Consider the following 16,471-nt stretch of genomic DNA (forward strand, 5'->3'; position numbering starts at 1 on the left):
CCCAACTACCCTTTCATAACTCCTGTTCCCAACTACCAATACATAACTCATGTTCCCAACTACCCTTACATAACTCCTGTTCCCAACTACCCATACATAACTCCTGTTCCCAACTACCCATACATAACTCATGTTCACAACTACCCTTACATAACTCCTGTTCCCAACTACCCATACACAACTCCAGTCCCCAACTACCCATACATAACTCATGTTCCGAACTACCCTTACATAACTCATGTTCCCAACTACCCATACATAACTCCTGTTCCCAATTACCCTTTCATAACTCCTGTTCCCAACTACCCTTTCATAACTCCTGTTCCCAACTACCCTTTCATAACTCCTGTTCCCAACTACCCATACATAACTCCTGTGCCCAACTACCCATACATAACTCCTGTTCCCAACTACCCTTTCATAACTCCTGTTCCCAACTACCAATACATAACTCATGTTCCCAACTACCCTTACATAACTCCTGTTCCCAACTACCCATACATAACTCCTGTTCCCAACTACCCATACATAACTCATGTTCACAACTACCCTTACATAACTCCTGTTCCCAACTACCCATACACAACTCCAGTCCCCAACTACCCATACATAACTCATGTTCCGAACTACCCTTACATAACTCATGTTCCCAACTACCCATACATAACTCCTGTTCCCAAATACCCTTTCATAACTCCTGTTCCCAACTACCCTTATATAACTCCTGGTCCCAACTACCCTTTCATAACTCCTGTTCCCAACTACCCTTTCATAACTCCTGTTCCCAACTACCCTTACATAACTCCTGGTCCCAACTACCCTTTCATAACTCCTGTTCCCAACTACCCTTTCATAACTCCTGTTCCCAACTACCCTTTCATACCTCCTGTTCCCAACTACCCTTTCGTAACTCCTGTTCCCAACTACCCTTTCATAACGCCTGTTCCCAACTACCCTTTCATAACTCCTGTTCCCAACTACCCTTTCATAACTCCTGTTCCCAACTACCCTTAAATAACTCCTGTTCCCAACTACCCTTACATAACTCCTGTTCCCAACTACCCTTACATAACTCATGTTCCCAACTACCCTTACATAACTCCTGTTCCCAACTACCCTTTCATAACTCTTGTGCCCAACTACCCATACAAAACTCCTGTTCCCAACTACCCTTTCATAACTCCTGTCCCCAACTACCCTTACATAACTCCTCTGCCCAACTACCCATACATAACTCCTGTTCCCAACTACCCTTTCATAACTCCTGTTCCCAACTACCAATACATAACTCCTGTTCCCAACTACCCTTACATAACTCCTGTTCCCAACTACCCATACATAACTCCTGTTCCCAACTACCCTTACATAACTCATGTTCCCAACTACCCTTACATAACTCCTGTTCCCAACTACCCTTTCATAACTCTTGTGCCCAACTACCCATACATAACTCCTGTTCCCAACTACCCTTTCATAACTCCTGTCCCCAACTACCCTTACATAACTCCTGTGCCCAACTACCCATACATAACTCCTGTTCCCAACTACCCTTTCATAACTCCTGTTCCCAACTACCAATACATAACTCCTGTTCCCAACTACCCATACATAACTCATGTTCCCAACTACCCATACATAACTCATGTTCCCAACTACCCTTACATAACTCCTGTTCCCAACTACCCATACACAACTCCAGTCCCCAACTACCCATACATAACTCATGTTCCGAACTACCCTTACATAACTCATGTTCCCAACTACCCATACATAACTCCTGTTCCCAATTACCCTTTCATAACTCCTGTTCCCAACTACCCTTTCATAACTCCTGTTCCCAACTACCCTTTCATAACTCCTGTTCCCAACTACCCTTTCATAACTCCTGTTCCCAACTACCCTTTCATAACTCCTGTTCCCAACTACCCTTTCATAACTCCTGTTCCCAACTACCCTTTCATAACTCATGTTCCCAACTACCCTTTCATAACTCCTGTTCCCAACTACCCTTACATAACTCCTGGTCCCAACTACCCTTTCATAACTCCTGTTCCCAACTACCCATACACAACTCCAGTCCCCAACTACCCTTTCATAACTCTTGTCCCCAACTACCCTTACATAACTCATGTTCCCAACTACCCTTACATAACTCCTGTTCCCAACTACCCTTTCATAACTCTTGTGCCCAACTACCCATACATAACTCCTGTTCCCAACTACCCTTTCATAACTCCTGTTCCCAACTACCCTTTCATAACTCCTGTTCCCAACTACCCTTTCATAACTCATGTTCCCAACTACCCTTTCATAACTCCTGTTCCCAACTACCCTTACATAACTCCTGGTCCCAACTACCCTTTCATAACTCCTGTTCCCAACTACCCTTTCATAACTCCTGTTCCCAACTACCCTTTCATAACTCCTGTCCCCAACTACCCTTACATAACTCATGTTCCCAACTACCCTTACATAACTCCTGTTCCCAACTACCCTTTCATAACTCTTGTGCCCAACTACCCATACATAACTCCTGTTCCCAACTACCCTTTCATAACTCCTGTCCCCAACTACCCTTACATAACTCCTGTGCCCAACTACCCATACATAACTCCTGTCCCCAACTACCCTTTCATAACTCCTGTTCCCAACTACCCTTACATAACTCCTGTTCCCAACTACCCTTACATAACTCCTGTTCCCAACTACCCATACATAACTCCTTTTCCCAACTACCCATACATAACTCCTGTTCCCAACTACCCTTACATAACTCCTGTTCCCAACTACCCATACATAACTCATGTTCCCAACTACCCATACATAACTCATGTTCCCAACTACCCTTACATAACTCCTGTTCCCAACTACCCATACACAACTAAAGTCCCCAACTACCCATACATAACTCATGTTCCCAACTACCCTTACATAACTCATGTTCCCAACTACCCATACATAACTCCTGTTCCCAATTACCCTTTCATAACTCCTGTTCCCAACTACCCTTTCATAACTCCTGTTCCCAACTACCCTTAAAATAACTCCAGGTCCCAACTACCCTTTCATAACTCCTGTTCCCAACTACCCTTTCATAACTCCTGTTCCCAACTACCCTTTCATAACTCCTGTTCCCAACTACCCTTTCATAACTCCTGTTCCCAACTACCCTTTCATAACTCATGTTCCCAACTACCCTTTCATAACTCCTGTTCCCAACTACCCTTACATAACTCCTGGTCCCAACTACCCTTTCATAACTCCTGTTCCCAACTACCCTTTCATAACTCATGTTCCCAACTACCCTTTCATAACTCCTGTTCCCAACTACCCTTACATAACTCCTGGTCCCAACTACCCTTTCATAACTCCTGGTCCCAACTACCCTTTCATAACTCCTGTTCCCAACTACCCTTTCATAACTCCTTTTCCCAACTACCCCTTCATAACTCCTGTTCCCAACTACCCTTTCATAACGCCTGTTCCCAACTACCCTTTCATAACTCCTGTTCCCAACTACCCTTAAATAACTCCTGTCCCCAACTACCCTTTCATAACTCATGTTCCCAACTACCCATACATAACTCATGTTCCGAACTACCCTTACATCACTCCTGTTCCCAACTACCCATACATAACTCCTGTTCCAACTACCCATACATAACTCCTGTTCACACTACCCTTACATAACTCATGTTCCCAACTACCCATACATAACTCCTGTTCCCAACTACCCATACATAACTACTGTTCCCAACTACCCTTTCATAACTCCTGTTCCCAACTACCCTTTCATAACTCCTGTTCCCAACTACCCTTACATAACTCCTGTTCCCAACTACCCTTTCATAACTCCTGTCCCCAACTACCCTTACATAACTCATGTTCCCAACTACCCTTACATAACTCCTGTTCCCAACTACCCTTTCATAACTCTTGTGCCCAACTACCCATACATAACTCCTGTTCCCAACTACCCTTTCATAACTCCTGTTCCCAACTACCCTTTCATAACTCCTGTTCCCAACTACCCTTTCATAACTCATGTCCCCAACTACCCTTTCATAACTCCTGTTCCCAACTACCCTTACATAACTCCTGGTCCCAACTACCCTTTCATAACTCCTGTTCCCAACTACCCTTACATAACTCCTGGTCCCAACTACCCTTTCATAACTCCTGTTCCCAACTACCCTTTCATAACTCCTGTTCCCAACTACCCTTACATAACTCCTGGTCCCAACTACCCTTTCATAACTCCTGTTCCCAACTACCCTTTCATAACTCATGTTCCCAACTACCCTTTCATAACTCCTGTTCCCAACTACCCTTACATAACTCCTGGTCCCAACTACCCTTTCATAACTCCTGGTCCCAACTACCCTTTCATAACTCCTGGTCCCAACTACCCTTTCATAACTCCTGTTCCCAACTACCCTTTCATAACTCCTGTTCCCAACTACCCTTACATAACTCCTGGTCCCAACTACCCTTTCATAACTCCTGTTCCCAACTACCCTTTCATAACTCCTGTTCCCAACTACCCTTTCATACCTCCTGTTCCCAACTACCCTTTCGTAACTCCTGTTCCCAACTACCCTTTCATAACGCCTGTTCCCAACTACCCTTTCATAACTCCTGTTCCCAACTACCCTTTCATAACTCCTGTTCCCAACTACCCTTAAATAACTCCTGTTCCCAACTACCCTTACATAACTCCTGTTCCCAACTACCCTTACATAACTCATGTTCCCAACTACCCTTACATAACTCCTGTTCCCAACTACCCTTTCATAACTCTTGTGCCCAACTACCCATACAAAACTCCTGTTCCCAACTACCCTTTCATAACTCCTGTCCCCAACTACCCTTACATAACTCCTGTGCCCAACTACCCATACATAACTCCTGTTCCCAACTACCCTTTCATAACTCCTGTTCCCAACTACCAATACATAACTCCTGTTCCCAACTACCCATACATAACTCATGTTCCCAACTACCCATACATAACTCATGTTCCCAACTACCCTTACATAACTCCTGTTCCCAACTACCCATACACAACTCCAGTCCCCAACTACCCATACATAACTCATGTTCCGAACTACCCTTACATAACTCATGTTCCCAACTACCCATACATAACTCCTGTTCCCAATTACCCTTTCATAACTCCTGTTCCCAACTACCCTTTCATAACTCCTGTTCCCAACTACCCTTTCATAACTCCTGTTCCCAACTACCCTTTCATAACTCCTGTTCCCAACTACCCTTTCATAACTCCTGTTCCCAACTACCCTTTCATAACTCCTGTTCCCAACTACCCTTTCATAACTCATGTTCCCAACTACCCTTTCATAACTCCTGTTCCCAACTACCCTTACATAACTCCTGGTCCCAACTACCCTTTCATAACTCCTGTTCCCAACTACCCATACACAACTCCAGTCCCCAACTACCCTTTCATAACTTCTGTCCCCAACTACCCTTACATAACTCATGTTCCCAACTACCCTTACATAACTCCTGTTCCCAACTACCCTTTCATAACTCTTGTGCCCAACTACCCATACATAACTCCTGTTCCCAACTACCCTTTCATAACTCCTGTTCCCAACTACCCTTTCATAACTCCTGTTCCCAACTACCCTTTCATAACTCATGTTCCCAACTACCCTTTCATAACTCCTGTTCCCAACTACCCTTACATAACTCCTGGTCCCAACTACCCTTTCATAACTCCTGTTCCCAACTACCCTTTCATAACTCCTGTTCCCAACTACCCTTTCATAACTCCTGTCCCCAACTACCCTTACATAACTCATGTTCCCAACTACCCTTACATAACTCCTGTTCCCAACTACCCTTTCATAACTCTTGTGCCCAACTACCCATACATAACTCCTGTTCCCAACTACCCTTTCATAACTCCTGTCCCCAACTACCCTTACATAACTCCTGTGCCCAACTACCCATACATAACTCCTGTCCCCAACTACCCTTTCATAACTCCTGTTCCCAACTACCCTTACATAACTCCTGTTCCCAACTACCCTTACATAACTCCTGTTCCCAACTACCCATACATAACTCCTTTTCCCAACTACCCATACATAACTCCTGTTCCCAACTACCCTTACATAACTCCTGTTCCCAACTACCCATACATAACTCATGTTCCCAACTACCCATACATAACTCATGTTCCCAACTACCCTTACATAACTCCTGTTCCCAACTACCCATACACAACTAAAGTCCCCAACTACCCATACATAACTCATGTTCCCAACTACCCTTACATAACTCATGTTCCCAACTACCCATACATAACTCCTGTTCCCAATTACCCTTTCATAACTCCTGTTCCCAACTACCCTTTCATAACTCCTGTTCCCAACTACCCTTAAAATAACTCCAGGTCCCAACTACCCTTTCATAACTCCTGTTCCCAACTACCCTTTCATAACTCCTGTTCCCAACTACCCTTTCATAACTCATGTTCCCAACTACCCTTTCATAACTCCTGTTCCCAACTACCCTTACATATCTCCTGGTCCCAACTACCCTTTCATAACTCCTGGTCCCAACTACCCTTTCATAACTCCTGTTCCCAACTACCCTTTCATAACTCCTTTTCCCAACTACCCCTTCATAACTCCTGTTCCCAACTACCCTTTCATAACGCCTGTTCCCAACTACCCTTTCATAACTCCTGTTCCCAACTACCCTTAAATAACTCCTGTCCCCAACTACCCTTTCATAACTCATGTTCCCAACTACCCATACATAACTCATGTTCCGAACTACCCTTACATCACTCCTGTTCCCAACTACCCATACATAACTCCTGTTCCAACTACCCATACATAACTCCTGTTCACACTACCCTTACATAACTCATGTTCCCAACTACCCATACATAACTCCTGTTCCCAACTACCCATACATAACTCCTGTTCCCAACTACCCTTTCATAACTCCTGTTCCCAACTACCCTTTCATAACTCCTGTTCCCAACTACCCTTTCATAACTCCTGTTCCCAACTACCCATACATAACTCATGTTCCGAACTACCCATACATAACTCCTGTTCCCAACTACCCTTACATAACTCCTGGTCCCAACTACCCTTTCATAACTCCTGTTCCCAACTACCCTTTCATAACTCCTGTTCCCAACTACCCTTTCATAACTCCTGTCCCCAACTACCCTTACATAACTCATGTTCCCAACTACCCTTACATAACTCCTGTTCCCAACTACCCTTTCATAACTCTTGTGCCCAACTACCCATACATAACTCCTGTTCCCAACTACCCTTTCATAACTCCTGTTCCCAACTACCCTTTCATAACTCCTGTTCCCAACTACCCTTTCATAACTCATGTTCCCAACTACCCTTTCATAACTCCTGTTCCCAACTACCCTTACATAACTCCTGGTCCCAACTACCCTTTCATAACTCCTGTTCCCAACTACCCTTACATAACTCCTGGTCCCAACTACCCTTTCATAACTCCTGTTCCCAACTACCCTTTCATAACTCCTGTTCCCAACTACCCTTACATAACTCCTGGTCCCAACTACCCTTTCATAACTCCTGTTCCCAACTACCCTTTCATAACTCATGTTCCCAACTACCCTTTCATAACTCCTGTTCCCAACTACCCTTACATAACTCCTGGTCCCAACTACCCTTTCATAACTCCTGGTCCCAACTACCCTTTCATAACTCCTGGTCCCAACTACCCTTTCATAACTCCTGTTCCCAACTACCCTTTCATAACTCCTTTTCCCAACTACCCTTTCATAACGCCTGTTCCCAACTACCCTTTCATAACTCCTGTTCCCAACTACCCTTAAATAACTCCTGTCCCCAACTACCCTTTCATAACTCATGTTCCCAACTACCCATACATAACTCATGTTCCGAACTACCCTTACATCACTCCTGTTCCCAACTACCCATACATAACTCCTGTTCCAACTACCCATACATAACTCCTGTTCACACTACCCTTACATAACTCATGTTCCCAACTACCCATACATAACTCCTGTTCCCAACTACCCATACATAACTCCTGTTCCCAACTACCCTTTCATAACTCCTGTTCCCAACTACCCTTTCATAACTCCTGTTCCCAACTACCCATACATAACTCCTGTTCCCAACTACCCATACATAACTCATGTTCCGAACTACCCATACATAACTCATGTTCCCAACTACCCATACATAACTCATGTTCCGAACTACCCTTACATCACTCCTGTTCCCAACTACCCATACATAACTCCTGTTCCAACTACCCATACATAACTCCTGTTCACACTACCCTTACATAACTCCTGTTCCCAACTACCCATACATAACTCCTGTTCCCAACTACCCATACATAACTCATGTTCCGAACTACCCATACATAACTCCTGTTCCCAACTACCCATACATAACTCCTGTTCACACTACCCTTACATAACTCCTGTTCCCAACTACCCATACATAACTCCTGTTCCCAACTACCCATACATAACTCCTGTTCCCAACTACCCTTTCATAACTCCTGTTCCCAACTACCCTTTCATAACTCCTGTTCCCAACTACCCATACATAACTCCTGTTCCCAACTACCCATACATAACTCATGTTCCGAACTACCCATACATAACTCCTGTTCCCAACTACCCATACATAACTCCTGTTCCGAACTACCCATACATAACTCCTGTTCCCAACTACCCATAACTCCTGTTCCCAACTACCCTTTCATAACTCCTGTTCCCAACTACCCATAACTCCTGTTCCCAACTACCCATACATAACTCCTGTTCCCAACTACCCATACATAACTCCTGTTCCCAACTACCCTTTCATAACTCCTGTTCCCAACTACCCTTTCATAACTCCTGTTCCCAACTACCCTTTCATAACTCCTGTTCCCAACTACCCTTTCATAACTCCTGTTCCCAACTACCCTTACATAACTCCTGGTCCCAACTACCCTTTCATAACTCCTGGTCCCAACTACCCTTTCATAACTCCTGGTCCCAACTACCCTTTCATAACTCCTGTTCCCAACTACCCTTTCATAACTCCTGTTCCCAACTACCCTTTCATAACTCCTGTTCCCAACTACCCTTTCATAACGCCTGTTCCCAACTACCCTTTCATAACTCCTGTTCCCAACTACCCTTAAATAACTCCTGTCCCCAACTACCCTTTCATAACTCCTGTTCCCAACTACCCATACATAACTCATGTTCCGAACTACCCTTACATAACTCCTGTTCCCAACTACCCATACATAACTCCTGTTCACACTACCCTTACATAACTCATGTTCCCAACTACCCATACATAACTCCTGTTCCCAACTACCCTTTCATAACTCCTGTTCCCAACTACCCTTTCATAACTCCTGTTCCCAACTACCCTTTCATAACTCCTGTTCCCAACTACCCTTTCATAACTCCTGTTCCCAACTACCCTTTCATAACTCCTGTTCCCAACTACCCATACATAACTCCTGTTCCCAACTACCCATACATAACTCATGTTCCCAACTACCCATACATAACTCCTGTTCCCAACTACCCTTACATAACTCCTGTTCCGAACTACCCATACATAACTCCTGTTCCCAACTACCCATAACTCCTGTTCCCAACTACCCTTTCATAACTCCTGTTCCCAACTACCCATAACTCCTGTTCCCAACTACCCATACATAACTCCTGTTCCCAACTACCCATACATAACTCCTGTTCCCAACTACCCTTTCATAACTCCTGTTCCCAACTACTGTTTCATAACTCCTGTTCCCAACTACCCTTACATAACTCATGTTCCCAACTACCCATACATAACTCCTGTTCCCAACTACCCTTACATAACTCCTGTTCCCATCTACCCATACATACCTCCTGTTCTCAACTACCCATACATAACTCCTGTTCCGAACTACCCATACATAACTCCTGTTCCCAACTACCCATAACTCCTGTTCCCAACTACCCTTTCATAACTCCTGTTCCCAACTACCCATAACTCCTGTTCCCAACTACCCATACATAACTCCTGTTCCCAACTACCCATACATAACTCCTGTTCCCAACTACCCATACATAACTCCTGTTCCGAACTACCCATACATAACTCCTGTTCCCAACTACCCATAACTCCTGTTCCCAACTACCCTTTCATAACTCCTGTTCCCAACTACCCATAACTCCTGTTCCCAACTACCCATACATAACTCCTGTTCCCAACTACCCATACATAACTCCTGTTCCCAACTACCCTTTCATAACTCCTGTTCCCAACTACCCATACATAACTCCTGTTCCCAACTACCCATACATAACTCCTGTCCCAACTACCCATACATAACTCATGTTCCCAACTACCCATACATAACTCATGTTCCCAACTACCCATACATAACTCCTGTCCCAACTACCCATACATAACTCCTGTTCCCAACTACCCATACACAACTCCTGTCCCCAACTACCCTTACACAACTCCTGTCTCAATCAATCAAATCTATCAAATGTATTTATCAAGCCATTTTTACATCAGCTGATGTCACAAAGTGCTATACAGAAACGCAGCCCAAAACCCCGCAAGCAATGCAGATGCAGAAGCAGGGTGGCTAGGAAAAACTCACTAGAAAGGCAGGAACCTAGGAAGAAACCTAGAGAGGAAACAGGCTCTGAGAGGTGGCCAGTCCTCTTCTGGCTGTTCTGGTTGGAGATTATAACAGTACATGGCCATTAAGGCCAGAGGAGGAGAGGGAGAGATGGGAGAATTAGGGGGAGCAAATTTAAGTTCACACAGGACTCCAGATAGGACAAGAGAATTACACCAGATAGGACAGATTGACCCTAGCCCCCCGGCACTTTGAAGAGACACACACAAAGGTACAGAGATATGCATACGCATACATTGTGATATTGTTTTATGGTGGTATTAAACATTTTGTATTGTAGATATGTAGTGGTGTAATAATGTTATATGATGTACTGTTTTATATTTTGTTTTATATGTAATGTAAGTGCTTTAATATGTTTGGACCTCAGGAGGAGTAGCTGCTGCCTTAGCAGCAGCTAATGGGGATCCTTAATAAATTCAAAATACAAATACATAGACTATTGCAGCATAGATACTGGAGGCTGAGACAGGGGGGGGATCGGGGGACACTGTGGCCCTGTCCGACGATACCCCCGGACAGGGCCAACCAGGCAGGATATAACCCCACCCACTTTGCCCCCACACCACTAGAGGGATATCAACAGACCACCAACTTACTACCCTGAGACAATGCTAAGTATAGCCCACAAAGATCTTCTCCACCGCACGAGCCTGAGAGGGCGCAAAACTGGACATGAAGATCACGTCAGTGAATCAAGTCAAGATGAGTCTTCAGTAAAGACTTAAAGGTCGAGACCGAGTCTTCATCTCTCCCATCGATAGGCAGACCATTCCATAAAAATTGAGCTTGATAGGAGAAAACCCTGCCTCCAGCTGTTTGGTTAGAAATTCTAAAGACAATAAGGATGCCTGCTTCTTGTGACTTTAGCATACGTGTAGGTATGTGCGGCAGGACCAAATCAGAATGATACTGTAGGTAGGAGCAAGTCCATGCAATAGCAGTAAAACCTTGAAATCCTCCCTAGCCTTAACAGGAAGCCAGTGTAGAGGCTTGCACTGGAGTAATATGATAACATTTTGGGGTTGTAGTCAAGAGCTAACAGCTGTGTTTAGCACTAACTGAAGTTTATTAAGTGCTTTATCCAGGTAACCAGAGAGTAGAGCATTGCAGTAATCTAATCTAGAAGTGACAAAAGCATGGATTAGGTTTTCTGCATCATTTTTGGACAAAACGTTTCAGATTTTTGCAACGTTACGAAGATGGGAAAAGCTGCCCATAAAATATTCTTGATATGTTCGTCAAAAGAGAGATCAGGGTCCAGAGTAATGCCGAGGTCCTTATTTGAGACAACTGTACAACCATCAAGATTAATTGTCAGATCAAACAGCAGATCTCTTTGTTTCTTGGGACCTAGAATTAGCATCTCAGTTTTGTCTGAGTTTTATTGTAATACATTTGCCGCCATTCACTTCCTTATGTCTGAAACACAGGCTTCCAGGGTAGGGAATTTTGGTGCCTTCCTCATGCTCCAGTAGGTATATTGCACTGGTCATCCCCAAAGCCAACACTTCCTTTGGCCGCCTTTCCTTCCAGTTCTCTGCTGCCAATGACTGTAACGAATTGCAAAAATCTCTGAATCTGGAGTCTTTTATCTCCCTCTCTAACTTTAAGCATCAGCTGTCAGAGCAGCTTACCGATCACTGTACCTGTACACAGCCAATCTGTAAATAGCACACCTGACTACCTCATCCCCATATTATTACTTACCCTCTTGCTCTTTTGCACCCCAGTATCTCTACTTGCACATCATCATCTGCACATATATCACTCCAGTATTAATGCTAAGTTGTAACTATTTTCGGCTCTATGGCCCAGCCTCCCTACTCTTCTATATTTGCACACACTGTACATAGATTCTTTCTATTTCTATTTTATTTTGTGTTATTGACTGTACGTTTGTTAATGTGTAACTCTGTGTTGTAGTTTTTGTCGCACTGCTATGCTTTATCTTGGCCAGGTCGCAGTTGTAAATGAGAACTTGTTCTCAACTGGCCTACCTGGTTAAATAAAGGTGAAATAAAAAAATAAAAAAAAATGTTTTATTCTCTCTCTGTCTTTCTTTCTCTCTGCTTAAGGTTTAAGTCTCTACTGGCGAACAGACCAGCTGCTGAAAACACATGTATTGAAATCAGCCACGTCAAATACAACATATTCCTGGTGCGTTCATAGACAAAACAACTATTCTGTTTACTTAGACATATGTTTTTCCCTTGCAATTGTAATCAAATTGATACATGAATCAGACAACGGTGTGATAAATTCTCAAAGGGGAATGTTCATACAAAAAATACCCAGATTCTTTCCCATGACAGTGTAAATCCATTGGTAGGTTTGTTGTGTTGTGTGATTGTTGTGGAAACGTCAGTTCATTCGTACTGTTACAGCTGGTGATGCAATACCTCTACTGTGGTGGGACGGAGCATCTGCACATCAGAAACACAGAGGTTATGGAGGTAAGACTGTTAGTCCATTTGCCACGTTGTCAGTCGAGTCATGTTTTCTAAGATGTAATAAGACTTAGACCACTATACAGCTGGTTGAGAGAATGCCAAGAGTGTGCAAAGCTGTCACCAAGGCAACGGATGGCTACTTTGAAGAATCTAAATATCAAATATATTCTGATTCGTTTAACACTTTTTTGGTTACTACATGATTCCATATGTGTTATTTCATAGTTTTGATGTCTTCACTATTATTCTACAATGTAGAAAATAGTAAAAAATAAAGAAAAACCCTTGAATGAGTAGGTGTGTCCAAACTTTTGACTGGTACTGTAGATAGATGCATCCGTGTTCATAACCAATACAATTTAGATACTTCCTGATACAAGGTGGGTAGTCCCAGTTAGTGAAGAGCAGTATTACAGTCCAACAACATGTACTACTTAACCATAATAGGGTCATGTTACTAGCCTGGTGACTGGGCAGAGATCTGTGTCATTGTTACCATACAGCAGGATAAGGAAGCCTAAATAGATCTGGTGCCGGGCTATAACTGTCTTCTTTTCTGGTGTGTGCAGCTGCTGTCAGCGGCCAAGTTCTTCCAGCTGGAGGCGCTGCAGAGGCACTGTGAGATCATCTGCTCTAAGAACATCAACACAGATACCTGTGTGGAGATCTACAGCCACACCAAGGTGAGGGGGTCGAGTTGAGAATGTGTTGTAAAGCAGTATGGTGTGGGAGTCTGCTTGTGTATGTCTACTATCTATTCATGCACGTGTGTATGAGGACGTGGGTGTGAGTTTGTGTGTGTGTGATCATGTGTAAACATATTTGCCTGTGCTTGCCTTCCTGCTCGGTGTTTGTGTCGTTTGCAGTGTGCACTGTAGGAATGCATGCAAATAAACATGTTTGATACACAGATTCTTAAGTAGATGTCTCCTTAATTAGTTTGTGCAGCACTGATGAGGGCATAGAAGCCGAAACGTATGCTCCTTTTACAATACAAAATGTTTAATACCACCATACTATAATATCACAATGTATGCGTATGCATGTCCCTCTACCTTTGTGTGTGTTCTTCTAGACCTTGCACTTGAACTTTTTGTATTCTTTTGAGCATGGATTAAATTAAGTATATTATTTTAGCATCTCTGCCTCCTTGAGTTATTCCTTTGTCATGGTTTGAGTGTGAGTACCTTTTGAACTCTACTGATACACAGATTCCTCTTGCAGTGTGTGTGTGTGCTTGCTTGTGTGCATGAACAAAAATGTATAGGTTTGGCATCCAACTCAAGCTAGACAACACTCAACTGTTCTCAAACCTTCTGCTCCATCAGTTCCTGGATGTCCCAGATTTGGCTGTCTACATCGAGGGCTACTTCCTGAAAAACATGGTGGTGCTGATTGAGCTGGAGCCCTTCAAAACATTGCTGTACGACATGCCTCCAGACAGTCCCGCCACCGACGTACTGCTGGACCTGGAGAAGACCCTGGGCATCCGCATCCAGTCCATCCACCTGTCCTCCTCCAAGGGCTCCATTGTCTGATTGGTTGATTTATTGAGCTGCTAATGGGACTGGAACTGTCTGTCTGTCCCCATTGACCCCAGTTCAACACATAGCTGTACTGAACCACACTCGACAGTGACACTTTTAAATTGCTTGCTGTGCTAACACGCCATTGCCATTCTCCTGCAGCCTACTGAGCTTTGGGCCGAGCACTTAGGCAAATGGACAGCTCTGGAACCCCAGAAATTGTGAAAAGGAGATTTTCATAGGGCTGAAGTAAAGCTGACTCATCACAGCAATAGTGGGACTATATCGCTGAGATGCAGTGAGGTGTGTGTGTGTGTGTGTGTGTGTGTGTGTGTGTGTGTGTGTGTGTGTGTGTGTGTGTGTGTGTGTGTGTGTGTGTGTGTGTGCGTGCGTGCGTGCGTGCGTGCGTGTCTGGGATCATTCGTAAAGCCCCAGTCAACATTACTTCGCTCCTTGACATTAGTCTCCAGACTGCAGTCAGACCTGCCATTGTCCATATGTCTACTGGACAGAATCATTGTTGGTACTTTTCTCAGCATGGTTCTGCAATCCTACATAGCTTTATAGTCTATTTATAACTGGGCCTAGCCAAACTTAACATAAGAGCAGACCTGAGTTCAATATTATTTGAAATAAAATACTTTTAGCATTTGCTCTAGTCTGCCCGGGGTGTCAGATTGGTGCAGTTTGCACTTTTGTGACTATTCTATTGGTTCCATTGTGCCAAGCAAGCTCAATCACGCCTAGATAAAGTATTTAACATGATTTCGAATAGTATTTGAACCCTGGTCTGCTACATGTAAGAGTGATATGTGGATATACTGTATGTCATGTGGTAGTATGTTTTAAGGGACTCATGCAAAGGAGAGAGGCATTGGGAAATTCTTCAAGCTACGTTTAGGAAAGCTGGAGAACAGAAAACACATTTCCTTCCTTCATCCTCTGTTAGAACTGTGTAAATATTGTGAATAAAACACAGAGCTATGGCTCCTCTTGTAAGTTAATGTATATATCCTACAGATGTTTCTTCTTCTCCTGCGTCTACTCATTGGATATGGCTTTATAAAATGCTGTTCTTTTCAATGTGTTATCGTTCTGTATGTTTCAAGTTGCATGTCATGAGAATGACTGTTTTGCTTGTGTTCAGTTTGGTTTAAGAGTGGCATGAGACTTTAAGAGAGGAAGCAGGAACGGTAGAGGAGCGATATTGTCAGCATGTGTCTCTAAATGTGTAGACGTGTACTGGTGTCTTCATTTCAGGAGAGAACGGCTATGGGCCTGTATTCAAAAAGCGTCTCTGAGTGGGAGTGCTGATCTAGAATCAGGTTCCCATGTCTATAATCACATTCATTATGATCTAAAAGGATAAAACTGATCCAGCACGCCTACTCTGAGACACTTTATGGATAGGGGCCTAGTTCAAAAGATGATCAGGGTCTATCCTAAACCAGAGAAGCGTCATCTGTTGTGTTTTCCAGACATTGTGAAACTACATGTAAGTGTGACTTAATATCCGTTTCCTCCATAAAGATTAATATAAAGAATGATATGAATCCTCCCTAGATATCAACTGGTACAATTCTTGTCTCAAACAACAATCTCAACAATTTTTCCACTGTGAAACCTTAGTAAATGGTCTCCAGTTGTTGTTGGGACCTATGGATTTACCCTCTGGTGTTCTGTCATTAGCTGGATCCCTCATGGCGGAAGGTTTGGGAGTGGCCATGTGACATCATCACACACTTCACAAGCTGAACTACAGAGAATAAA

The 16,471-nt window shown here is 43.6% G+C and overlaps 1 protein-coding gene across 1 annotated transcript in view; it reads left to right on the forward strand.

Moving 5' to 3' along the window:
* LOC129861811 (ankyrin repeat and BTB/POZ domain-containing protein 3-B-like) overlaps window positions 1-16,259 on the forward strand; it is a 162,759-nt gene extending 146,500 nt beyond the window's left edge. The window contains exons 14-17 of the mRNA XM_055932963.1: window positions 12,801-12,882; window positions 13,110-13,178; window positions 13,745-13,858; window positions 14,504-16,259. Coding sequence (XP_055788938.1) covers window positions 12,801-12,882; window positions 13,110-13,178; window positions 13,745-13,858; window positions 14,504-14,713 — 475 coding nt within the window. The 3' untranslated portion in view covers window positions 14,714-16,259. The remainder of the gene's footprint in view (window positions 1-12,800; window positions 12,883-13,109; window positions 13,179-13,744; window positions 13,859-14,503) is intronic.
* The last annotated feature ends 212 nt before the right edge of the window (window positions 16,260-16,471 follow it).

Source organism: Salvelinus fontinalis, chromosome 9 (genome assembly GCF_029448725.1).
Source record: "Salvelinus fontinalis isolate EN_2023a chromosome 9, ASM2944872v1, whole genome shotgun sequence".
NCBI classification, from domain to species: domain Eukaryota; kingdom Metazoa; phylum Chordata; class Actinopteri; order Salmoniformes; family Salmonidae; genus Salvelinus; species Salvelinus fontinalis.